The sequence below is a fragment of the Lepus europaeus genome, chromosome 20 (assembly GCF_033115175.1).
Source record: "Lepus europaeus isolate LE1 chromosome 20, mLepTim1.pri, whole genome shotgun sequence".
NCBI classification, from domain to species: domain Eukaryota; kingdom Metazoa; phylum Chordata; class Mammalia; order Lagomorpha; family Leporidae; genus Lepus; species Lepus europaeus.
Window position 1 is genome coordinate 229,699 of NC_084846.1, and position 27,012 is coordinate 256,710.

The 27,012-nt window shown below is 38.9% G+C and overlaps 1 protein-coding gene across 1 annotated transcript in view; it reads right to left on the bottom strand.

The window, feature by feature from the left end:
* Nucleotides 1-7,231: 7,231 nt before the first annotated feature.
* LOC133749966 (vomeronasal type-2 receptor 116-like) overlaps nucleotides 7,232-27,012 on the bottom strand; it is a 49,925-nt gene continuing 30,144 nt past the window's right edge. Inside the window, exons 4-6 of the mRNA XM_062179335.1 lie at nucleotides 19,164-19,391; nucleotides 18,008-18,131; nucleotides 7,232-8,145 (exon numbers count right to left, since the gene is read on the bottom strand). Coding sequence (XP_062035319.1) covers nucleotides 7,232-8,145; nucleotides 18,008-18,131; nucleotides 19,164-19,391 — 1,266 coding nt within the window. The remainder of the gene's footprint in view (nucleotides 8,146-18,007; nucleotides 18,132-19,163; nucleotides 19,392-27,012) is intronic.

Genomic DNA, 27,012 nt, shown 5'->3' on the forward strand with positions numbered 1-27,012 from the left:
CCGTTCTTTCCACTGGGATCTCACTCACAGAGATCATTCATTTAGGTCTTTTTTTTTTTCCCATGATATCTTGGCTTTCCATGCCTGCTATACTCTCATGGGCTCTTCAGCCAGATCTGAATGCCTTGAGGGCTGATTCTGAGGCCGGAGTGTTGTTTAGGACATCTGCCATCCTATGAGTCTGCTGTGTATCCCACTTCCCATGTTGGATCTTTCTCTCCCTTTTTGATTCTATCAGTTAGTATTAGCAGATACTTGTCTTGTTTGTGTGATCTCTTTGACTCTTAGACCTATCAGAGCTATCAATTGTGAGCTGAAATTGATCACTTGGACTAGTGCGATGGCATTGGTACATGCCATCTTGATGGAATTGAGTTGGAATCCCCTGCACATTTCTAACTCCACCATTTGCGGCCAGTCCGATTGAGCATGTTCCAAATTGTTCATCTCCTCCCTCTCTTTTTCCACTCTTAGATTTAACAGGGATCACTTTTCAGTTAAAATTTAAACACCTGAGAATAATTGTGTGTTAATTACTGAGTTCAACCAATAGTACTAGAACAACAACAACAACAACAAATACTAAAAAGGATAAAGTATTACATTGTACATCTAAAGTCAGGACAGGAGCTGATCAGTTCATTGTTGCTTATAGTATCCATTTCACTTAACAGGTTTCCTCTTTGGCGCTCAGTTGTCATCGATCAGGGAAAACAAATGATATTTTTCTCTTTGGGACTGGCTTAATTCACTCAGCATGATGTTTTCCAGATTGCTCCATCTTGTTGCAAATGACCCGGTTTCATTGTTCCTTACTGCTGTATAGTATTCTATGGAGTACATGTCCCATAATTTCTTTATCCAGTCTACTGTTGATGGGCATTTGGGTTGGTTCCAGGTCTTAGCTATTGTGAATTGAGCTGCAATAAACATTAATGTGCAGATGGCTTTTTTATTTGTCAAATTAAATTCCTTTGGGTAAATTCCAAGGAGTGGGATGGCTGGGTTGTATGGTAGGGTTATGTTCAGGTTTCTGAGGAATCTCCAGACAGACTTCCATAGTGGCTTAACCAGTTTGCATTCCCACCAACAGTGGGTTAGTGTCCCTTTTTCCACACATCCTCTCCAGCATCTGTTGTTGGTAGATTTCTGAATGTGAGCTATTCTCACCGGGGTGAGATGGAACCTCATTGTGGTTTTGATTTGCATTTCTCTGATTGCTAGTGATCTTGAACATTTTTTCATGTGTCTGTTGGCCATTTGGGTTTCCTCTTTCGAAAAATGTCTATTGAGGTCCTTGGCCCATTTCTTAAGTGGGTTGTTTGTTTTGTTGTTGTGGATTTTCTTGATTTCTTTGTAGATTCTGGTTATCAATCCTTTATCTGTAGTATAGTTTGCGAATATTTTTTCCCATTCTGTTGGTTGCCTCTTCACTTTCCTGACTGTTTCTTTTGAAGTACAGAAACTTCTCAATTTGATGCAATCCCAAATGTTAATTTTGGCTTTGACTGCCTGTGCTGCTGGGGTCTTTTCCAAGAAGTCTTTGCCTGTGCCTATATCTTGCAGGGTTTCTCCAATGCTCTCTAATAATTTGATGGTTTCGGGTCGTAGATTTAAGTCTTTAATCCATGTTGAGTGAATTTTTGTGTAAGGTGATAGGTATGGGTCTTGCTTCAAGCTTCTGCATGTGGAAATCCAATTTTCCCAGCACCATTTATTGAATAGACTGTCCTTATTCCAGGGATTAGATTTGGATCTTTGGTCAAATATAAGTTGGCTGTAGATGTTTGGATTGATTTCTGGTGTTTCTATTCTGTTCCATTGGTCTATCCATCTGTTTCTGTACCAGTACCATGCTGTTTTGATAACAACTGCCCTGTAGTATGTCCTAAAGTCAGGTATTGTGATTCCTCCGGCTTTGTTTTTGTTGTACAGGATTGCTTTGGCTATTCGAGGTCTTCTGTGTCTCCATATGAATTTCAGCATCATTTTTTCTATATCTGAGAAGAAGGTCTTCGGGATATTGATGGGTATTGCATTGAATGTATAAATTGCTTTTGGGAGGATAGACATTTTGATGATATTGATTCTTCCAATCCATGAGCATGGAAGATTTCTCCATTTTTTGGTATCCTCTTCTATTTCTTTCTTTAAGGTTTTGTAGTTTTCATCGTAGAGATCTTTAACGTCTTTGGTTAAGTTTATTCCAAGGTATTTGATTGTTTTTGAAGCTATTGTGAATGGGATTGATTTTAGAAGTTCTTCCTCAGCCGTGGCATTGCCTGTGTATACAAAGGCTGTTGATTTTTGTGGATTGATTTTATATCCTGCTACTTTGCCAAACTCTTCGATGAGTTCCAGCAGTCTCTTAGTAGAGTTCTTTGGGTCCCCTAAATAAAGAATCATATCATCTGCAAAGAGGGATAGTTTGAGTTCGTCCTTCCCGATTTGTATCCCTTTAATTTCTTTTTCTTGCCTAATAGCTCTGGCCAAAACTTCCAGAACTATATTGAATAGCAGTGGTGAGAGAGGGCATCCCTGTCTGGTACCAGATTTCAGTGGAAATGCTTCCAACTTTTCCCCATTCAATAGGATGTTGGCCGTGGGTTTTTCATATATTGCTTTGATTGTATTAAGGAATGTTCCTTCCATACCCAGTTTGCTTAGAGTTTTCATCATGAAAGGGTGTTGTATTTTATCAAATGCTTTCTCTGCGTCTATTGAGAGAATCATATGGTTTTTCTTCTGCAGTCTGTTAATGTAGTGTATTATGTTGCTTGTTTTGCGAATGTTGAACCATCCCTGCATACCGGGGATGAATCCCACTTGGTCTGGGTGGATGATCTTTCTGATATGTTGTTGCATTCTATTGGCCAGAATTTTATTTAGGATTTTTGCATCTATGTTCATCAGGGATATTGGTCTGTAATTCTCTTTCAATGTTGCGTCTCTTTCTGGCTTAGGAATTAAGGTGATGGTGGCTTCATAGAAGGAATTTGGGAGGATTCCCTCTTTTTCGATTGCTCTGAATAGTTTGAGAAGAATTGGAGTTAGTTCTTCTCTAAATGTCTGGTAGAACTCAGCAGTGAATCCATCTGGTCCTGGGCTTTTCTTTGTTGGGAGGGCCTTTATTACTGTTTCAATTTCTGTGTCAGTTATTGGTCTGTTTAGGTTTTCTATGTCTTCCTGGCTCAATTTAGGGAGGTTGTATGTGTCCAAGAATCTGTCCATTTCTGATAGATTTCCCTGTTTGCTGGCATACAAGTCCTTGTAGTAATTTCTGATGATTCTTTTTATTTCTGTGGCGTCTGTTGTTACGTTTCCCATTTCATCTCTGATCCTATTGATTTGGGTCTTTTCTCTTCTTTTTTTAGTTAGTTGGGCCAATGGGGTATCAATTTTGTTTATTTTTTCAAAAAACCAGCTCCTCGTTTGGCTGATTTTTTGTAATGTTTTTTTGGATTCAATCCTGTTGATTTCTTCTCTGATTTTAATTATTTCTCTTCTCCTACTGGGTTTGGGTTTGGTTTGCTGCAGATTTTCTAGATCCTTGAGATGACTTGAAAGCTCGTCTATTTGGTGCCTTTCCAATTTCTTGATGTAGGCACCTATTGATATAAACTTTCCTCTTAACACTGCTTTTGTTGTATCCCATAGGTTTTGGTATGTTGTGCTGTTATCCTCATTTACTTCCAGAAAATTTTTGATTTCTCTTTTAATTTCTTCTATGACCCGTTGTTCATTCAGGAGCATATTGTTCAATCTCCATGTGTTTACACGTGCTCTAGGGATTCCTGAGTTGCCAATTTCCAATTTCATTCCTTTGTGGTCTGAGAAGCTGCATGGTATGATTCTAATTCTTTTGAATTTGCTGAGACTTGCTTTATGGCCTAGTATGTGGTCAATCCTAGAGAGGGTTCCATGTACTGCTGAGAAGAATGTAAAGTCCTTAGATGTAGGATGAAATGTTCTGTAGATGTCTGTTAGATCCATTTGGGCTATAGTGTCATTTAAATCTACTGTCTCCTTGTTGATCTTCTGTCCTGTTGATCTGTCTATCTCTGAGAGTGGAGTATTGAAGTCCCCCAGTACTATTGTATTGGGGTCTAAGTCTCCCTTTAAGTCCCTTAACAAGTCTTTTAAATAAGCTGGTGCCCTGTAATTAGGTGCATATACGTTGATAATCGTTATATCTTCTTGTTGAATGGATCCCTTAATCATTATATAGTGCCCCTCTTTGTCTCTCCTAACAGTTTTTGTAGTAAAGTTTATGTTGTCCGATATTAAGATGGCTACGCCCGCTCTCTTTTCATTTCTGTTGGCGTGGTATATCTTTTTCCAGCCTTTCACTCTCAGCTTGTATGGATCATTGTTGGATAGATGGGTTTCTTGTAAGCAGCAAAAGGATGGGTTTTGTTCCTTAATCCAATCAGCCAATCGGTGTCTTTTAACTGGACAATTTAAGCCATTAACATTCAATGTGACTATTGAGAAGGAGTAACTTTGCCCTGTCATTTGCCAAAGATATTTTCTAATATCTGGTTTGAGATTCCTGTGATCTTTTGCTCTGAGGTTTCCTTCCTTTACCTTCTTTCATATTGGTGACCGTGTTTCTGTGTTTCTGTATGTAACACGTCTTTAAGCATCTTTTGCAGGGCTGGACGAGTGGCGACAAATTCTTTCAATTTCTGTTTGCTGTGAAAGGTCTTAATTTCACCTTCATTCACAAATGAGAGCTTTGCAGGATATAATATTCTGGGCTGGCAGTTTTTCTCTCTTAGTACCTGGGCTATATCTCGCCATTCTCTCCTGGCTTGTAGGGTTTCTGATGAGAAATCAGCTGTAAGTCTAATTGGAGATCCTCTGAGAGTAATCTGTCGTTTCTCTCTTGCACATTTTAGGATCTTTTCTTTGTGTTTCACTGTGGTGAGTTTGATTACGACGTGTCGTGGTGAGGATCTCTTTTGATCATGTTTATTAGGGGTTCTCTGAGCTTCCTGTACTAGGATGTCTCTGTCCTTCTCCAAACTTGGGAAATTTTCTGCTAGTATCTCACTAAAAAGGCCTTCTAATCCTTTCTCCCTTTCCATGCCTTCAGGAACTCCTAGAACCCGAATGTTGGGTTTTTTAATAGTATCCTGTAGATTCCTGACAGTATTTTTCAGATTTCTGATTTCTTCTTCTTTTCTTTGATTTGACTGTTTCCTTTCCTGTTCTCTGTCTTCTAATTCCGATATTCTCTCCTCTGCTTCATCCATTCTGTTTTTAAGGCTCTCTAATGTGTTTGCCATTTGATCTATTGAGTTCTTCATTTCATTGAGGTTTTTTTTCACTATCGCAATTTCCTGTTCCACTAGTTGTTTCATTTCATTTTGATTCCTCCTTAATATTTCATTTTCACGGGAGAGATTTTCTATCTTGTCCATTAAGGATTTCTGTAGTTCAAGAATTTGTTTTTGAGAACTTCTTAATGTTCTTGTGAATTTTTTGAAATCTGCTTCTTGCATTTGCTCTATCTCTTCATCTTCATAATCTTGCATTGGCATGTCTTGTTCACTTGGGGGCGTCATAGTGCCTTCCTTGTTCTTGGTAGCTCCGCTTCTATGTTTCTTGCTTGGCATGTTAGAGATAATTTGTGGTGTTTTTGTTTTTGTTTTTTTTTTCTCTGGTTATACTATGCCTCTAAGTGAGCTGTCTGTTTTGTTGGAGCCTTAGGGGCTGTGATGGGTGTGGTCAGAGGGCTATGCTTGTTTCTTGAGGTTTAAGGCTGTGTAAAGAGCGACTCTCCCAGATTATTTGCTCCTTGCTGGGGCGCTCTCTCTCTCTCTCTTTTTTTTTTGTTTTGACTTAGTTGGGAGTGGGGTTGAGGGTAGTTGAAATCTAGCCTCTGTGAGTATTCGTTTGATCTACCCCTGGGACCATACACAGCGTTTATGCAGCCCTCAATGTGTTCTCCAGTTTCGCTAAAGATACTGAGTTTGGCTGAGCTTTACATATGTAAAATCGCGGTGCTCTTTGTTTTGCTTGGTGAGTGAAGGGAGAGGCCTCTGTTCCCCCTCCCCCCAATGTCTCGGACTTCTCAGGTCTTTTGTCTTTCTTACCCTCCTCCGTTCCCGCTTGGCAAGTTAGAGATAATTTGTGGTGTTTTTGTTTTTGTTTTTGTTTTTGTTTTTTCTCTCGTTATACTATGCCTCTAAGTGAGCTGTCTGTTTTGTTGGAGCCTTAGGGGCTGTGATGGGTATGGCCAGAGAGCTATGCTTGTTTCTTGAGGTTTAAGGCTGTGTAAAGAGCGACTCTCCCAGATTATTTGCTCCTTGCTGGGGCGCTCTCTCTCTCTCTCTCTCTCTTTTTTTTTTTTTTTTGACTCAGTTGGGAGTGGAGTTGAGGGTAGTTGAAATCTAGCCTCTGTGAGTATTCGTTTGATCTACCCCTGGGGCCACACAAGGAGTTTATGCAGCCCTCAATGTGTTCTCCAGTTTCGCTAAAGATACTGAGTTTGGCTGAGCTTTACATATGTAAAATCGCGGTGCTCTTTGTTTTGCTTGGTGAGTGAAGGGAGAGGCCTCTGTTCCCCCTCCCCCCAATGTCTCGGACTTCTCAGGTCTTTTGTCTTTCTTACCCTCCTCCGTTCCCGCGCGCTGGCGAGATTCTGTGGCTCTGCCTCCTCTCCCGCCGCTGCCGCTCGGCTTGTCTCGGTTGGTTTTCCACGCGGTGGGTTCCCTGTAAGTCCTCTGTGTTTCCTCCACAAGATCCGGAAGCGATTCCTCTGCAGTTTTTTTCTTGAGTTTTTTCCTGATGCTACAGTAATTCCGCTTTTATGAAAGTTTATTTTCCCAAACTAAGGCACACGTCCTCACTATCCGCCATCTTGGCTCCGCCCCCGAGACCTCTCTTTCTATACCTCATACTTCTATACCCCAAATGCATATGCCTAGCATGTATGGCTAGAGCTAAAAATAGGGAGTCAAACCAGGATTCTCATATGGGTGGCCAAAACCAAGTTCCATAATCCAACACCACTTCCTTCTATGGTCCCCATGAGTCAAAAATACAGACCTGGAGTCAGAGCCAGAAACTAATCCCATGTAATCTGCTAGACTAAATGTCCTACCTAGAAGTAATTTTCAAAGCTATAGTTGATTTTAGTTATTTTACATATATGGAATGTTATATCAGTTTGTTTTTTGGCACCAAACTCTGAAAATGTGACAACAAAACAAGTAGAAAAATATTAGAATCCCTTAGAACTTCCTCTTTTCTTTAAGCCTTTCAGAGAAATCTTTTCAGGCCTTATAAGAATAATGTAGCACTTGGGGGCAAAGATGCATCCCAGGAGCCCTGCACTAGAGGCCAAGATGGAGAAGACCTCCACGGCCACCATGACCTTCCCCTTGGTGCTGTGGTAGACAGGCAGGAAGGTCACCCAGACACTGCAGAACACCAGCATGCTGAACGTCAGGAACTTGGCTTCATTGAATGTGTCAGGCAGATTCCTGGCTAGGAAAGCCACAGTGAAGCTGGCCAGGGCCAAGGAGCCCAGGTAGCCCAAGACACAGTAGAAGGCAGTGACTGAGCCCTTGTTGCACACAAGGATGATGTGGTCAGGCTCAGAGTGTGTATCTAACTCAATAAAGGGAGGAGATGTTCCCAACCAAATGCCACAGAGAGCCAGTTGGATCAAGGAGCAGATGGGGATGATGAAGTTAAAAGCTCCTGATACCAGCAATCGCCTCATTGTTCTTCCAGGTTTTGTAACCTTGAAGGCCAGAATCACAGTGATGGTTTTGGCCAGCACAGCAGAAACAGCCACTGTGAACACAAGGCCAAATGTTATTTGCTGTAAGAGGCAGGTGGCTGTGTTGGGACGGCCAATGAAGAGTAAGGAGCAGAGGAAGCACAGGAGGAGGGTGATGAGCAGGATGTAGCTGAGGGTCCTGTTATTGGCCTTGATGATGGGAGTGTCTCGGTGCTTCACAAAGACCCAGAGGACCGCAGCTGTGGTTACAAAGAAGCACAGAGCCATGCAGGCCAGAGCCATCCCCAGGGCATCCTCAAAGGCTAAGAAGGTCACTAGCTTGGGGAGGCAGCGACTTCTCTCCATGTTTGGATACTCATGCTCTGCACACTGGATACACTGTTCTGCATCTGTGGAAGAAGAAAGGCTGAGTTTCCATTGCTGAAATTCTGAATTGTTCCCTGTTGGGAAAAATGGTCACTTTGCAATGCCATTGTGAGTATACAATACTCTGATGTAATATGAGGCCACACCCAGATACCAATACCATCTTACCAGTTAAAGTGATCAGTTTAACTTCATAATTGATCATAAAGATAAGATAAAATGTCAAAGGGAACACATAAATAGGACCATCATCTGCTAATAATAATTGATAGAATTAAACAGGAGAGAATGATCCAACGTGGGAAGTGGGATACACAGCAGACTCATAGAATGGCAAATGCCATAAACAGCAATCTGGCCTCAGAATCATCCTTTAAGACATTCAGATCTGAATAAAAAGCCCATGAGAGTTTCTCAGGCATGGAAAGCCAAGACACCGTGGCAAGAAGTGACCTGAATGAAAGATCTCTGTGAGTGAGATCCCAGCGGAAAGAACAGGCCATCAAAGGAGGTATCTGTCTCTGAAGGGAGGCACTTCCACTTTGACTATGGCCTTGTCTAAATAAGGTTGGAGTTCGTGAACTCAAGAAGCTCCAATAGCCTTGGCTTCTCATGACAAAAGCCTCGGTTGATCACTGACGTTATAAATAAGAGTGTCAATTGTGAAATCAACAACAAGAGTCAGTGTGCAATTACTCCCCATGTAGAATCTCTCTTCTAATGTGTTGTACTATTATAATTAACAGGAAAATTAGTCTTCAAGCAGTACTTTAAAATTTGAGTGTCTGTGTGGGTGCAATCTGTTGATATCTTTAACTACTTTATACTAAATTGATCTTCTGCATATAAAGATAATTAGAAATGAATCACTGTGCTGGTGCCACAGCTCAATAGGCTAATCCTGCGCTGATGGCACTGACACACTGGGTTCTAGTCCCACTCAGCGCACTGGATTCTGTCCCAGTTGCCCCTCTTCCAGTCCAGCTCTCTGCTGTGGCCCAGGAGTGCAGTGGAGGATGGCCCAAGTCCTTGGGCCCTGCACCCACATGGGAGACCAGGTGAAGAACCTGGCTCCTGGCTTCATATCAGTGTGGTGCACTGGCCACAGTAGTCACTGGAGGGTGCCATTTCCAATTAACACAAGGTTTTTGTTTTGTTTTATTTTTTTATTATTAAACTTTTATTTAATGAATATAAATTTCCAAAGCACAGCTTATGGCTTACAATGGCTTCCCCCTCCCAAAACATTCCTCCCACCCACAACCCTCCCATTTCCCGCTCCCTCTCCCCTTCCATTCACATCATAATTCATTTTTCAATTCTCTTTATATACAGAAGATCAGTTTAGTATATATTAGGTAAGGATTTCAACAGTTTGCCCCCATATAGCAACACAAAGTGAAAAAAATACTGTTGGAGTACTAGTTATAGCATTAAATAAGAGTGTACAGCATATTAAAGACAGAGATTCTACATAATATTTTTAATTAATTAATTTTCTATGCCATTTCCAGTTTAACACCAGGTAGGTTTTTTTTTCATTTCCAATTATCTTTATATACAGAAGATTGATTCAGTATATAATTAGTAAAGATCTCATCAGTTTGCACCCACACAGAAACACAAAGTATAAAAATACTGTTTCAGTATTAGTTATAGCATCACTGCACATTAGACAACACATTAAGGACAGATCTCACATGGGATGTAAGTACACAGTGACTCCTGTTGCTGACTTAACAATTTGACACTCCTGTTCATGGCATCAGTAATCTCCCTAGGCTCTAGTCATGAGTTGTCAGGGCTATGGAAGCCTGTAGAGTTCACCGACTTCGATCTTATCCCGATAGGGTCATAGTCAAAGTGGAAGTTCTCTCCTCCCTTCAGAGAAAGGTACCTCCTTCTTTGATGGCCCTGTTCTTTCCACTGGGATCTCACTAGCAGAGATCTTTCATTTAGGTCTTCTTTTTTTTTTCTTTTCCATGGTATCTTGGCTTTCCATGCCTACAATACTCTCATGGGCTCTTGAGCCAGATCCGAATGCCTTAAAAGCTGATTCTGAGGCCAGAGTGTTGTTTAGGATGTCTGCCATTCTAAGATTCTGCTGTGTATCCCACTTCCCATGTTGGAACTTTCTCTCCATTTTTGATTCTATCAGTTAGTATTAGTAGACACTTGTCTTGTTTGTGTGATCCCTTTGAATCTTAGACCTATCAGAGCCATCAATTGTGAACTGAAATTGATCACCTGGACTAGTGAGATGGCATTGGTACATGCCACCTTGATGGCATTGTATTGGAATCCCCTGGCACATTTCTAACTCCATCATTTGGGGCAAGTCTGATTGTGCATGTCCCAAATTGTACATCTCCTCCCTCTCTTTTTCCACTCTTAAATTTAACAGGGATCACTTTTCAGTTAAAATTTAAACACCTAAGAATAATTGTGTGTTAATTACGGAGTTCAACCACTAGTACTAGAACAACAACAACAACAACAAATACTAAAAAGGATAAAGTATTACATTGTACATCAAGAGTCAGGACAAGAGCTGATCAGGTCATTGTTTCTTATAGTGTCCATTTCACTTCAACAGGTTTCCCCTTTGGTGCTCAGTTAGTTGTCACCGATCAGGGAAACAAATGATAGCTGTCTCTTTGGGACTGGCTTAATTCACTCAGCATGATGCTTTCCAGATTCCTCCATCTTGTTGCAAATGACTGGGTTTCATTCTTTCTTACTGCTGTATAGTATTCAATGAGGTACATGTCCCATAATTTCTTTATCCAGTCTATTGTTGATAGGCATTTGGGTTGGTTCCAGGTCTTAGCTATTGTGAATTGAACTGCAATAAACATTAATGTGCGGATGGCTTTTTTGTTTGCCAATTTAATTTCCTTTGAGTAAATTCCAAGGAGTGGGATTGCTGGGTTGAATGGTAGGGTTATGTTCAGGTTTCTGAGGAATCTCCAGACTGACTTCCAGAGTGGCTTAACCAGTTTGCATTCCCACCAACAGTGGGTTAGTGTCCCTTTTTCCCCACATCCTCTCCAGCATCTGCTGTTGATAGATTTCTGAATGTGGGCCATCTAACCGGGGTGAGGTGAAACCTCATTGTAGTTTTGATTTGCATTTCTCTGATTGCTAGTGATCTTGAACATTTTTCATGTGTCTGTTGGCCATTTGGATTTCCTCTTTTGAAAAATGTCTATTGAGGTCCTTGGACCATCTCTTAAGTGGGTTGTTTGTTCCGTTGTTGTGGAATTTCTTGATTTCTTTGTAGATTCTGGTTATCAACCCTTTATCTGTAGTATAGTTTGCAAATATTTTTTCCCATTCTGTCGGTTGCCTCTTCACTTTTCTGACTGTTTCTTTTGAAGTACAGAAACTTCTCAGTTTGATGCAATCCAAAATGTTAATTTTGGTTTTGTCTGCCTGTGCTCCTGGGGTCTTTTCCAAGAAGTCTTTGCCTGTACCTATATCTTGCAGGGTTTCTCCAATGCTCTCTAATAATTTGATGGTTTCGGGTCATAGATTTAAGTCTTTAATCCATGTTGAGTGAATTTTTTTAAGGTGAAATGTAGGGGTCTTGCTTCAAGCTTCTGCACGTGGAAATCCAATTTTCCCAGCACCATTTATTGAATAGGCTGTCCTTATTCCAGGGATTAGTTTTGGATCTTTGATCAAATATAAGTTGGCTGTAGATGTTTGGATTGATTTCTGGTGTTTCTATTCTGTTCCATTGGTCTATCCATCTGTTTCTGTAAAAGTACCATGCTGTTTTGATAACTATTGCCCTGTAGTATGTCCTGAAAACTGGTATTGTGATGCCTCCGGCTTTGTTTTTGTTGTACAAGATTGCTTTAGCTATTCGAGGTCTTCTGTGTCTCCATATGAATTTCAGCATCATTTTTTCCAGATCTGAGAAGAAGGTCTTCGGATTCTTGATGGGTATTGCATTGAATGTATAAATTGCTTTTGGGAGAATAGACATTTTGATGATATTGATTCTTCCAATCCATGAGCATGGAAGATTTCTCCATTTTTTGGTATCCTCTTCTATTTCTTTCATTAAGGTTTCGTAGTTTTCACCATAGAGATCTTTAACGTCCTTAGTGAAGTTTATTCCAAGGTATTTGATTGTTTTTGTAGCCATTGTGAATGGGATTGATCTTAGAAGTTCTTCCTCAGCCGTGGCATTGCCTGTGTATACAAAGGCTGTTGATTTTTGTGCATTGATTTTATATCCTGCTACTTTGCCAAACTCCTCGATGAGTTCCAGCAGTCTCTTAGTAGAGTTCTTTGGGTCTCCTAAATAAAGAATCATATCATCTGCAAAGAGGGATAGTTTGAGTTCTTCCTTCCCGATTTGTATCCCTTTCATTTCTTTTTCTTGCCTAAGAGCTCTGGCTAAAACTTCCAGAACTATATTGTATAGCAGCGTTGCGAGTGGGCATCCCTGTCTGGTACCAGATCTCAGCGGAAATGCTTCCAACTTTTCCCCATTCAATAGGATGTTGGCCGTGGGATTTTCATATATTGCTTTGATTGTATTGAGGAATGTTCCTTCCATACCCAGTTTGCTTAGAGTTTTCCTCATGAAAGGGTGTTGTATTTTATCAAATGCTTTCTCTGCGTCTATTGAGAGAATCATATGGTTTTTCTTCTGCAGTCTGTTAATGTAGTGTATTATGTTGCTTGTTTTGCGAAAGTTGAACCATCCTTGCATACCAGGCATAAATCCCACTTGGTCTGGGTGGATGATCTTTCTAATGTGATGTTGCATTCTATTGGCCAGAATTTTATTGTAGAATTTTGCATCTATGTTCATCAGGGATATTGGTCTGTAATTCTCTTTCAATGCTGCATCTTTTTCCGGCTTAGGAATTAAGGTGATGCTGGCTTCATAGAAAGAATTTGGGAGGATTCCCTCTTTTTCGATTGTTCTGAATAGTTTGAGAAGAATTGGAGTTAGTTCTTCTTAAATGCCTTGAAGAACTCAGCATTGAATCCATCTTGTCCTGGGCTTTTCTTTTTGGGAGGGCCTTTATTACTGTTTCAATTTCTGTGTTAGTTATTGGTCTGTTTAGGTTTTCTATGTCTTCCTGGCTCTATTTAGGTAGGTTGTATGTGTCCAAGAATCTGTTCATTTCTGATAGATTTCCCTGTTTGCTGGCATACAAGTCCTTGTAGTAATTTCTGATGATATTCTTTATTTCTGTGGTGTCTGTTTTTACGTTTCAATTTTCATCTCTGATCCTATTGATTTGGGTCTTTTCTCTTCTTTTTTTAGCTAGCTGGGCCAATGGGGTGTCAATTTTGTTTATTTTTTCAAAAAAACAGCTCCTCATTTGGCTGATATTTTGTAATGTTTTTTTTTTGGATTCAATCCTGTTGGTTTCTTCTTTGATTTTAATTATTTCTCTTCTCCTACTGGGTTTGGGTTTGGTTTGCTGCAGATTTTCTAGATCCTTGAGATGACTTGAAAGCTCATCTATTTGGTGCCTCTCCAATTTCTTGATGTAGGCACCTATTGATATAAACTTTCCTCTTAACGCTGCTTTTGTTGTATCCCATAGGTTTTGGTGTGTTGTGCTGTTATCCTCATTTACTTCAAGAAAATTTTTGATTTCTCTTTTAATTTCTTCTATGACCCATTGTTCATTCAGGAGCATGTTGTTCAACCTCCATGTGTTTGCACGTGCTCTAGGGATTCCCGAGTTGCTAATTTCCAATTTCATTCCTTTGTGGTCTGAGAAGCTGCATGGTATGATTCTAATTCTTTTGAATTTGCTGAGACTTGCTTTATGGCCTAGTATGTAGTCAGTCCTAGAGAAGGTTCCATGTACTGCTGATAATGTAAAGTCCTTAAATGTAGGATGAAATGTTCTGTAGATATCTGTTAGGTCCATTTGGGCTATAGTGTCATTTAAATCTACTGTCTCCTTGTTGATCTTCTGTCCTGTTGATCTGTCTATCTCTGAGAGTGGAGTATTGAAGTCCCCCAGTACTATTGTATTGGGATCTAAGTCTCCCTTTAAGTCCCTTAACAAGTCTTTTAAATAAGCTGGTGCCCTGTAATTAGGTGCATATACATTGATAATCGTTATATCTTCCTGTTGAATGGATCCCTTAATCATTATATAGTGCCCCTCTTTGTCTCTCCTAACAGTTTTTGTGGTAAAGTTTATGTTGTCCAATATTAAGATGGCTATTCTGACTCTTTTTTCATTTCTGTTGGCATGGTATATCTTTTTCCAGCCTTTCACTTTCAGTCTGTATGCATCATTGTTGGAAAGATGAGTGTCTTGTAAGCAGCAAAAAGATGGGTTTTATTCCTTAACCCAATCAGCCAATCGGTGTCTTTTAACTGGACAGTTCAAGCCATTAACATTCAATGTGACTATTGAGAAGGAGTAACTTTGCCCTGTCATTTGACAAAGATTTTTTCTAATATATGTTTTGAGACTCCTGTGATCTTTTGCTGTGAGGTTTCCTTCCTTTATCTTCTTTCATATTGGTGATCGTGTTTCTGTGTTTCTGTATGTAACACATCGTTAAGCATCTTTTGCAGGGCTGGACGAGTGGCGACAAATTCTTTCAATTTCTGTTTGCTGTGAAAGGTCTTTATTTCACCTTCATGCACAAATGAGAGCTTTGCAGGATATACTATTCTGGGCTGGCAGTTCTTCTCTCTTAGTACCTGGACTATATCTGGCCATTCTCTCCTAGCTTGTAAGGTTTCTGATGAGAAGTCAGCTGTGAGTCTAATTGGAGATCCTCTGACAGTAATCTGGCGTTTCTCTCTTGCACATTTTAGGATCTCTTCTCTGTGTTTCACTGTGGTGAGTTTGATTACGACGTGTCGTGGTGAGGATCTCTTTTGATCCTGTTTATTAGGGGTTCTATGAGCTTCCTGTACTAGGATGTCTCTGTCCTTCTCCAAACTTGGGAAATTTCCTGCTAGTATCTCACTAAAAAAGCCTTGTATTCCTTTCTCCCTCTCCATGCCTTCAGGAACTCCTAGAACCCGAATGTTGGTTTTTTTAAGAGATCCTGTAGATTCCTGACAGTATTTTTTAGATTTATTATTTCCTCTTCTTTTCTTTGTTTTGCCTGTTTCCTTTCCTGTTCTCTCTCTTCTAAGTCCGATATTCTCTCTTCTGCTTCACCCTTTCTGTTTTTAATGCTCTCTAATGTGTTTGTCATTTGATCTATTGATTTCTTCATTTCATTTTTTTTGTCACTATCACAGTTTCATGTTCTACTAGTTGTTTCATTTCATTTTGATTCCTCCTTAATATTTCATTTTCATGAGAGAGATTTTCTATCTTGTCCATTAAGGATTTCTGTAGTTCAAGAATTTGTTTTTGAGAACTTCTTAATGTTCTTATCAATTTTTTGAGATCCACTTCTTGCATTTCCTCTATCTCTTCATCTTCATAATCTTGGATTGGGGTGTCTTGTTCATTTGGGGGCATCATAGTGTCTTCCTTGCTCTTGTTACCTCGGTTTCTACGTTTGTTGTTTGGCATGTTGGAGATAATGTTTGTTTTGTTTTTATTTTATTTTTTTTTGCTGTGTTGTTTTTTTCTCGTTATACTATGCCTCTTAGTGGGCTGTCTGCTTTCAATGGATCCTTAGAGGCTGTGATGGGTGTGGCCAGAGAGCTCCGCTTGATTCTTCAGGTTTAAGGCTGTGCAAAAGTGACTCACCCAGATTGTTCTCTCCCTTGCTCCTTGCTGGATTGCTCTCTCTCTCTCTCTCTCTCTTTTTTTTCCCTTCCGTTCATCTCCCGTGGTTGGGTTTCCAATCGGTGGGCTCCCTGTAGGTCCTCTGTGTCACATCCACTAGATCTGGAAGCATTTCCTCTGCAGTTTTTTTTTCTTGAAGCTTTTCCTGAGGCTATAGTAATTCCACTTTTATGAAACTTTATTTTCCCAAACTACGGTGCACGTCCTCACTATCTGCCATCTTGGCTCCACCCCCAGCCCAAAAGTTGTACTTTCAAAATTTATATTTATTAAATAAAAGTTTTCTTAAAAATATGAGGCCACACCAGAGCAAATTTCTACATTCCTGACCCAGGGAGAATTCTCATCTACAAATGAGAACAAATTCATTCAAATAGCATCTTCATCAAATGGGTGGTTGGGGTGGCTCATCCTGTGGCACAGTGATGTCCACATGCATTCTTCCAAACTCTTCTCCCTACTGTCCCCAGTCTTTCTCATGTTAAATCCTACATCATCATGGCTGAGAACATTTGCCTAGAATAATCAACTTTAAAGCTTTTCTTCTCTTGCAGAGAAACAAAAATGCAAAATGCCTATGAAATCCTTATAACAGTCAATACTCTAATTCCTAGCATTTCTTCATTGTATACTATTTGATATCTGGTAAAACAAGTCTTTCCTTGTTTTACATTTTCATATCTCTGGGACACTTTTTGTCAGTTATTCAATTTAAAATGTGAAATTCATTTCGTCAAATCAAAAACATTTGGATTTTATGGAGGTGTTTGATTTTAATATAAGTCATTTGGGTATAATTGATACTTTCAACAAAATTTTCAAGGAGAAATTAGATTTTTGAAACTTTCAAATTTCACCCGAAATAATGGCTTGTTACCCTTCTGCCTCATGGAAGGAAGGGAATACTTTGAGCTCTGCACACCACATTATCCCTCACAAAAGAACTCTTTTGTGCCATTACACAAGAAAGAAGTCCTAAATAGAGGTCAATGAACGGGTATTTCTCTGCTTCAATGGCACTTTAGTTAAATACAGAAAATGATATTGATTTGGCTACCTTTATCATAAAGATATTATAAAAACTTTTCAGGTGGTACTTATTCAACCATAAAATATTCAGAAACATTTTAAAATAATTCTCCCTGGCAATTTTTATCTGGAGATACTCATTCTTCATATATTCACCAGGTGTGATCTCAGAGACATTCTGAGGACACACAAGCAAATGCTGCTGCACAATGGGCTTCGAGTGTATGTTCATTCACTTTTAATTCTTTTTTATACATTAGTGAGTATTCCAAAACCCATTATGGATAAGTTAAGTCATTGTTTCTTGACCTTTCTAATGAATAACAATATAAATTTCCTCTTGGGAAAGATTGAAACCAAATGGTTGCTACTGATAACATAATTGAATTGAGAAGTCCTTTTGGAGGGAATCAAATGACTCCAAGGTCTATTTCTTAATATTGTGAACAATCGAAATAGTTCTCATTGAGACCTAGTATATTTTTATACTTCTCAGTACATGCATTTTGATTCGTAATTTTGATAGGTAATTTCTTGTCTCATTCAAAAGTTTTTATAAATTGTATGCTTAATTAGGATATGGTATTCATATCTCACTTTGAATATTTCTCTTAATAAATTCCATAGACCTGAGAGAAAGTGTTGTGGTTTTAATTAGACATCCTTAGTATCATACAATATTAAAGATATGGTATTAAAAGGAATGCAATAATTATATAATGAAATATGTGCAATAGCTTTCTGCTCATCATGTGTGTATAAAAATGTATTGGTTTCAAGACTTCTAGGCACCAACAGGAAGCCTAGTTGATTACACATCTCATATGTCTTAGAATATAATGTGTTCTACCTGCAAATCAGAGAAGAATACTGACTTATCTAGCATTTTCAGATATATTTCAGAAGGAATATCACTAGACAATATCTTATACATAAAGAAGTAGCAGTAATAATCATGCATGGATATACTGAATGAGTGAGTATATGCTGGCATTAAGAACAGTGGCACAGTATGAAGTCACTGCAAATCTCTTTGGTTTCTGTTTTGTTGAGAAATAATTAGGAGAGTAAAGCTGTCAACCTGAAATTCTATATTTTCTACCTGTCTGATTGGAAACATCTCTCTCTGGACAAAAAACACAAGTATAGCAACAGACAGGTCTTCCTTCCTGTGACATTTTCCGAAATCCTGGACCACAGCTCTGGCTACACACAGATTGAGGAGTCTGAAGGAAAAAGAAAAGCACTGATCATGGTTTGCCACATTATCAGCCATTATAATGGGTATCGATACTTCCCTCCTTACAGCATAACACTGACCTTCAACTGAGGGCCATGACTATGACATTTAATTCAGGTTTCTATGATCATCATTCCCACCTCATCAATTCTTTATCAAGTATTACAAAAATACTTGATCAGTTTTACTTCGTATAGTATCAGATCCCTTGGGCATTTGTCGTGCCTATCAAGTCACTTTATCTAAAATCTTTAAAATGTGTTACTTTATGTGGTAAAGGGATAAGGGAATAGTATCTGCAAGAAGATGAATAAGTCAACCCATTATGTATTTATACTTATGATGCATGAAAATATACCAAGGGGGGCCAGTGTTGTGGTATAGTAGATTAAATCACCTCCTGCTGCACCAGCAACCCATATGGGCACCAGTTCTATTCCCAACTGCTCCACTTCCAATCTAGCTCCCTGCTAACATGGCTGGGAAAGCAGCAGAGGATGGACCAAGTGCTTGGACCCCTGCACCCACATGAGTGACCCAGAAGCAGCTCCTGGCTCCTGACTTTGGACCTGCCCAGCCCTTCTTGTTGTCCATTTGGGGAATAAACCAGCAGACAAAAGATATCTCCTTGCCTTCTCTCCTCTCTCTAACTCTGCCATTCAAAGAAAAAATAAAAAAAATTAAAAATAACAAGGACTGTGACTTATGAGATTAAAGAGTTGAGAATATATAAAGAGATATATTAAAGATCTGTATATCTATACTTGTGTCTGTCTCTATTCATTAACTTTGTCTAGTTTTAACTCAACTGCTACATCAATAATTATGGCAGAACTGAAAAGGTAAGGCTATGCACTCATGCTCTTCTGATAGGTGTTAGCTCAGGATATGTGTAAGGAACACCATACAGTTAAGTGCCAAGATGGGAAATGGGAATCACATGGCTACTTCACACTTAATCTCCCAAGGCTCTACTCAGATCTCTCTATAGTCATCCAATATAAAAAGAGAACTGCACCTTTTTGAATCCAACAGGCCATTCTATAATGTCTTCATTGATCAGCAAATCTTGGTCATGTGGACTCTTAGAGGAAAATTCTCCAATTTTAACCATCAAACGAAATCCAGCAGGAAAATTTACAATGTTCTGAATATCATAGTGAACCACATGGTGTCTTGTTTCATGGAAAGACACATCATCTCCAGCATGGTTTGTAAACTGTGTTTTCCTCAGGATTGGATGAAGCTGGAGAACAGAAATAAGTGGAAACAGGGTTAGCTTTCAAATTAGAGAGAGATGTATATGCACTGAACAAGCATTTTCTAACCTCCTCTCTATGTTCAAGGTTTAACTCTTTGGATCGTCAACAACTTCTAGTGAAGAGAACATTTGATTCCCCCCAAAATAAAAGTAGAATGGTTGTATCCAGTCAGAAAAATTGTAGTTTGTGGGGTTCAGAGAGGAACTATTGCAAGGCTCTGCTGCAGCCATGAAGATTTAGGTGGGCTTTATGGAAGCTAACCCTAATATAAGTAATTGAGTACAACATGGTTGATCTTATAAATACCTTGACAGTTGTGATACGTCACAGGTATGTGCATACACAGGGTCTTCATAAGGTTCAAAAACAAAATGAAATATCAGTAATTTTGATTGAAAAAACAGATATCCATGTATGCTAATTTCATCATATACATTTTCCATGAACTGACCCAAGACCCCTCTTAGCACTGAGATCCATATTTATAAAATTGTGTGCATATCTTCTAAATATGCAATGATACATAGATATATGTATTATTTATATCTTAACAGAGCTTGGAACTTCCACTTTCACTATGACCCCATCGGAATAAGATCAAAGTCAGCGAACTCTAAAGGCTTCCATAGCCCTGGCAACTCATGACTAGAGCCTAGGGAGATTACTGACGCCATGAACAGGAGTGTCAAATTGTTAAGTCAGCAACAGGAGTCACTGTGTACTTACATCCCATGTGGGATCTGTCCTTAATGTGTTGTCTAATGTGCAGTGATGCTATAACTAGTACTGAAACAGTATTTTTACACTTTGTGTTTCTGTGTGGGTACAAACTGATGTGATCTTTACTAATTATATACTGAATCAATCTTCTGTATATAAAGATAATTGGAAATGAAAAAAAAAAACCTGGTGTTAAATTGGACATGGCATAGAAAATTAATTAATTTTTTTAAAAAAATATTATGTAGGATCTCTGTCTTTAATGTGCTGTACACTGTTATTTAATGCTATAACTAGTACTCCAACAGTATTTTTTTTCACTATGTGTTGTTATATGGCGGCAAACTGTTGAAATCATTACCTAATATATACTAAACTGATCTTCTGTATATAAAGAGAATTGAAAATGAATCATGATGTGATTGGAAGGGGAGAGGGAGCGGGAAAGGGGAGGGTTGCGGGTGGGAAGGAAGTTTTGGGAGGGAGAAGCCATTGTAACCCATAAGCTGTGCTTTGGAAATTTATATTTATTAAATAAAAGTTTAATTTAAAAAAAAGAAAGAAAATAATACATGAGTATTTTTTCTCTAAATGTTTTGGGTCACTTTTTATGGTAAGTATGATTATCTTTGACATTGCAGGTAGGACTGTATGGCCAAAAACAAAATTTCAAATATACTGATGGTCCTGAGGTTACTGATAGTATATGTTAACCCTTGACCTTCTGGGTACAACACAACTGCTACAGAATAAAATTAAGCTTTTATATTTAAATAGCTATCAATTAATTCTTAAATAATTTGCAGAAGCTTTCCAAATAATCCATAGTTATCTCTGTGGAAGACTACTTGGTAATTCCATTTACTTTTCTAATGCTTGAATCTAAATATAAATCAAAAATAAAAATAAAACACTCCTATAAGTAAAATAGAGGATAGATTATGAAGTAAACTTTCTGATGTTAATTTTACATATGCATATTTGTCTTCTATATAACACACCTATTTGTTCAACAAATGTATTCATCTATTTGTACTTTTCACATGCAAACAGAACTTCCTAAATATATTCTACAAATGAGGAAAAAGTAGATTCAAACAAGCTGTGATGAAAATCCAGGCAAACCCGTCTATAACCCAGAGGGCATCCTCAGTAGTCTCATATATAAGAAATATGACAAGTTCTGCTCGCTGATTCCTGCAGATTTTGTAACACACTGCATTTCCCAGAGTCATCTTAGGATATTATACAGAACTCATTTCTACTTTCAAAAAATGTATCTCATAAGGACATGCGCCACAGTGTATACAGGAATACAAATGTAATAACTACTATCCAATATGTCCATATATTCTGGTGTTTGCATAATTTCAAAAAATTGACCAATTTGTTTAGCTTTGTTTTTTCATGAGTTGCATTTGAATTCTTAAAGCACTTTGTCCTGTGTATCATATCAGTTGAAGTTCCCCTGAAAAAGTAAGTCAACAAACAACAGAATAAAAGTAATGGGCTCTTAACTCCAGAAATCGATCCATGCATCTACAACCAACTTATGTTTGAGAAAAGAACTAAAACACATCCCTGAAGAAGGCACAATTTCCTCAACAAATTGTGCCGGGGAAACTGGATCTCCACTTTCAGAAGTGTACAATTAGACCCATACCTTACAACTTACACAAAAACACACTCAGAATGGATCAAAGACCTAAATCTATGACTCAATACCATCAAATTACTAGAGAACATTGGGGAAACTCTGCAAGACTTTGGCATAGGCAAAGACTCTTGAAAAGACCCCAGAAGCACGGGCAACCAAATCCAAAATTAACAAATGAGATTATATCAAGCTGAAAAGCTACTGCACTCCACACACTCAGCAAAATGGAGAGGCAATCAACAGATGGAAGAAAGTATTTGCAAACTATGCAACTGATAAAGGGTTAACATGCAGTATCTATAAAGAGCTTAAGAAATTCAACAACAAAAAATACAATCCCATTATGAAAGAAATGGGTGAAGGGTGCCCACCGCGTGGAAGCCCAGCTGCGGGGGCCGAGCCACAGAATCTCACCAGCGTGGGAACAGGAGGTAAGACAAAAACCTCAGAAACCCGAGACATTGGTAGGGAAAGGCAAAACGGGGCCTGAGGCCCCACTGGGGAAAGTTCACAAGGCTGACTGGAGGAGAGAAAAAAAAAAACAAATAAATCAGGGAAACCTGCATGGACACTAGCCTCCATTTCCACTCACCTTACAAAGCCGAGCAAGATAAAGAGCAGGCGCCATTTTACATATGTAAAGCAGCAACCTCGAGTAGCCAAACAGAAAAACTTGTCTCTGGTCAGGAGAAATAACAGGAGGTTAGAATCTAGTGAAAGCAGGAGGAGCTAATGATCTGAGACTGTGAAAATACGAGGGGGCGAGTGAACTCACTGAGTACACAAACTCGGTAACCTTGGGACTATGGAGAATTTTGAGAACACATTGAGGGCTGCATAAACTCTTTGTGTGGTCCCAGGGGTATATCAAATGAATACCCACAGAGGCCAGATTTCAACTACCCTCAAATCCACTCAGCTATGCAGAACTACTTCCCAATTGAGTCAAAAAAAAAAAGAAAGAGAGAGAGAGATCCAGTAAGGGAGAGAACAATCTGGGTGAGTCACCTTTGGCACACCCTTAAACCTGAAGAATCAAACAAAGCTCTCTCTGACCACACCCATTACAGCATCTAAGGAACCATCGAAGCAGACAGCCCACTTAATCTAGAGGCATAGTATAACGAGAAAAAAACACCACAGCAAAAAAAGAACATAAATTATCTCCAAAATGTCAAACAGCAAATGCAGAAACCGAGGTAACAAGAGCAAGGAGGAAATCAGAAATCTAAAAAATATTGTAGAGAATCTACAGGATGCTATTAAAAACCCAATATTCGGGTTCTAGGAGTTCCTGAAGGCATGATGAGGGAGAAAGTTTTAGAGAGACTTTGTAGTGAGGGGTGGAGACAAGATGGAAGATAGTGAGGACATGTGCCATAGTTTGGGAAAATAAAGTTACATAAAAGTGGAATCACTGTAGCCTCAGGAAAAGATTCAAGAAAAAAACTGCAGAAAACGCTTCCGAATCTAGTGGATGTGAAACAGAGGACCTATAGGGAGCCCACCGCGTGGAAACCAAACCGCAGGAGACGAGCCACAGAATCTCGCCAGCGCGGGAATGAACAGAAGGTAAGACAAAGACATCAGAAACCCGAGACATTGCGGGGGGAAAGGCAGAGGCCTCTCTCTTCACTCACCTAACAAAGCCAGCAAAACAAAGAGCAGGGACCATTTTACATATGTAAAGCGCCACCAACGAGTACACAAACTCAGTAACTTTGGAACATTGGTGAAACTTGAGAACACATTGAGGGCCAGCATAAACTCTTTGTGTGGTCCCAGGGGTAGATCAAATGAATACTCACAGAGGCCAGATTTCAACTACCCTCAATTCCACTCAGCTGTGCGGAATTAATTCCCAACTGAGTCAAAAAGAGAGAGAGAGAGAGAGAGAGAGAGCGATCCAGCAAGGAGCAAGGGAGAGAACAATCTGGGTGAGTCACTTTTTGCACAGCCTTAAACCTGTAGAATCAAGTGGAGCTCTCTAGCCACACCCATCACAGCCTCTAAGGATCCACCAAAGCAGACAGCCACTTAAAGGCATAGTATAACGAGAAAAAAAAACACCACAGCAAAAAAAATTTAAAAAACCATAAATTATCTCCAACATGTCAAACAACAAACGTAGAAACCGAGGTAACAAGAGCAAGGAAGACACTATGATGCCCCCAAATGAACAAGACACCCCAATCCAAGATTATGAAGATGAAGAGATAGAGGAAATGCAAGAAGTGGATCTCAAAAAATTGATAAGAACATTAAGAAGTTCTCAAAAACAAATTCTTGAACTACAGAAATCCTTAATGGACAAGATAGAAAATCTCTCTCATGAAAATGAAATATTAAGGAGGAATCATAATGAAATGAAACAACTAGTAGAACATGAAACTGTGATAGTGATAAAAAAACAAATGAAATGAAGAAATCAATACATCAAATGACAAACACATTAGAGAGCATTAAAAACAGAAAGGGTGAAGCAGAAGAGAGAATATCAGACTTAGAAGACAGAGAACAGGAAAGGAAACAGGCAAACCAAAGAAAAGAAGAAGAAATCAGATCTAAAAAATACTGTCAGGAACTTACAGGATACTATTAAAAAACCCAACATTCGGGTTCTAGGAGTTCCTGAAGGCATGGAGAGGGAGAAAGGATTAGAAGGCCTTTTTAGTGAGATACTAGCAGGAAATTTCCCAGGTTTGGAGAAGGACAGAGACATCTTAGTACAGGAAGCTCATAGAAGCCCTAATAAACATGATCAAAAGAGATCCTCAACACAACACGTCGTAATCAAACTCAGCACAGTAACACACAAAGAAAAGTTCCTAAAATGTGCAAGAGAGAAACGTCAGATTACTCTCAGAGGATCTCCAATTAGACTCACAGCTGACTTCTCATCAGAAACCCTACAAGCTAGGAGAGAATGGCGAGATATAGCCCAGGTACTAAGAGAGAAAAACTGACAGCCCAGAATAGTATATCCTGCAAAGCTCTCATTTGTGCATGAAGGTGAAATAAAGATCTTTCACAGCAAACAGAAATTGAAAGAATTTGTCGCCACTCGTCCAGCCCTGCAAAAGATGCTTAACGATGTGTTACATACAGAAACACAGAAACGCTGTCACCAATATGAAAGAAGGTAAAGGAAGGAAACCTCACAGCAAAAGATCACAGGAGTCTCAAAACATATATTAGAAAAAAATCTTTGTCAAATGACAGGGCAAAGTTACTCCTTCTCAATAGCCACATTGAATGTTAATGGCTTGAACTGTCCAGTTAAAAGACACCAATTGGCTGATTGGGTTAAGGAACAAAACCCATCTTTTTGCTGCTTACAAGAAACTCATCTTTCCAACAATGATGCATGCAGGCTGAAAGTGAAAGGCTGGAAAAAGATATACCATGCCAACAGAAATGAAAAAAGAGCGGGTGTAGCCATCTTAATATCGGACAACATAAACTTTACCACAAAAACTGTTAGGAGAGACAAAGAGGGGCACTATATAATGATTAAGGGATCAATTCAACAGGAGGATATAACGATTATCAATGTATATGCACCTAATTACAGGGCACCAGCTTATTTAAAAGACTTGTTAAGGGACTTAAAGGGAGACTTAGATCCCAATACAATAGTACTGGGGGACTTCAATACTCCACTCTCAGAGATAGACAGATCAACAGGACAGAAGATCAACAAGGAGACAGTAGATTTAAATGACACTATAGCCCAAAAGGACCTAACAGATATATACAGAACTTTTCATCCTACATCTAAAGACTTCACATTCTTCTCAGCAGTACATGGAACCTTCTCTAGGACTGACTACATACTAGGCCATAAAGCAAGTCTCAGCAAATTCAAAAGAATTAGAATCATACCATGCAGCTTCTCAGACCACAAAGGAAAGAAATTGGAAATTAGCAACTCGGGAATCACTAGAGCACATGGAAACACATGGAGGTTGAACAACATGCTCCTGAATGAACAATGGGTCATAGAAGAAATTAAAAGAGAAATCAAAAATTTTCTTGAAGTAAATGAGAATAACAGCACAACATACCAAAACTTATGGGATACAACAAAAGCAGTGTTATAAGGAAAGTTTATATCAATACGTGCCTACATAAAGAAATTGGAAAGGAACCAAACAGATGAGCTTTCAAGTCATCTCAAGGATCTAGAAAATTTGCAGCAAACCAAACCCAAACCCAGTAGGAGAAGAGAAATAATTAAAATCAAAGAAGAAATCAACAGGATTGAATCCAAAAAAAATTACAAAAAATCAGCCAAATGAAGAGCTGGTTATTTGAAAAAATAATCAAAATTGACACCCCATTGGCCCAGCTAACTAAAAAAAGAAGAGAAAAGACCCAAATAATACAATCAGAGATGAAAATGGAAACATAACAACAGACACCACAGAAATAAAAAGAATCATCAGAAATTACTACAAGGACTTGTATGACAGCAAACGGGGAAATCTATCAGAAATGAACAGATTCTTGGACACATACAACCTACCTAAATTGAGCCAGGAAGACATAGAAAACCTAAACAGACCCATAACTGACACAGAAATTGAAACAGCAAGAAAGGCCCTCCCAACAAAGAAAAGCCCAGGACCACATGGATTCACGGCTGAGTTCTACCAGACATTTAGAGAAGAACTAACTCCAATTCTTCTCAAACTATTCAAAACAATTGAAAAAGAGGGAATCCTCCCAAAATCTTTCTATGAAGCCAGCATCACCTTAATTCCTAAGACAGAAAAAGATGCAGCACTGAAAGAGAATTACAGACCAATATCCCTGATGAACATAGATGCAAAAATACTCAATAAAATTCTGGCCAATAGAATGCAACAACACATCAGAAAGATCATCCACCCAGAACAAGTGGGATTTATCCCTGGTATGCAGGGATGGTTCAACGTTTTCAAAACAATCAATGTGATACACCACATTAACAGACTGCAGAAGAACAACCATATAATTCCCTCAATAGATGCAGAGAAAGCATTTGATAAAATACAACACCCTTTCATGAGGAAAACTCTAAGCAAACTGGGTATGGAAAGAACATTCCTCAATACAATCAAAGCAATATATGAAAAACCCATGCCCAGCATCCTATTGAATGGGGAAAAGTTGGAAGCATTTCCACTGAGATCTGGTACCAGACAGGGATGCCCACCCTCAACACTGTTATTCAATATAGTTCT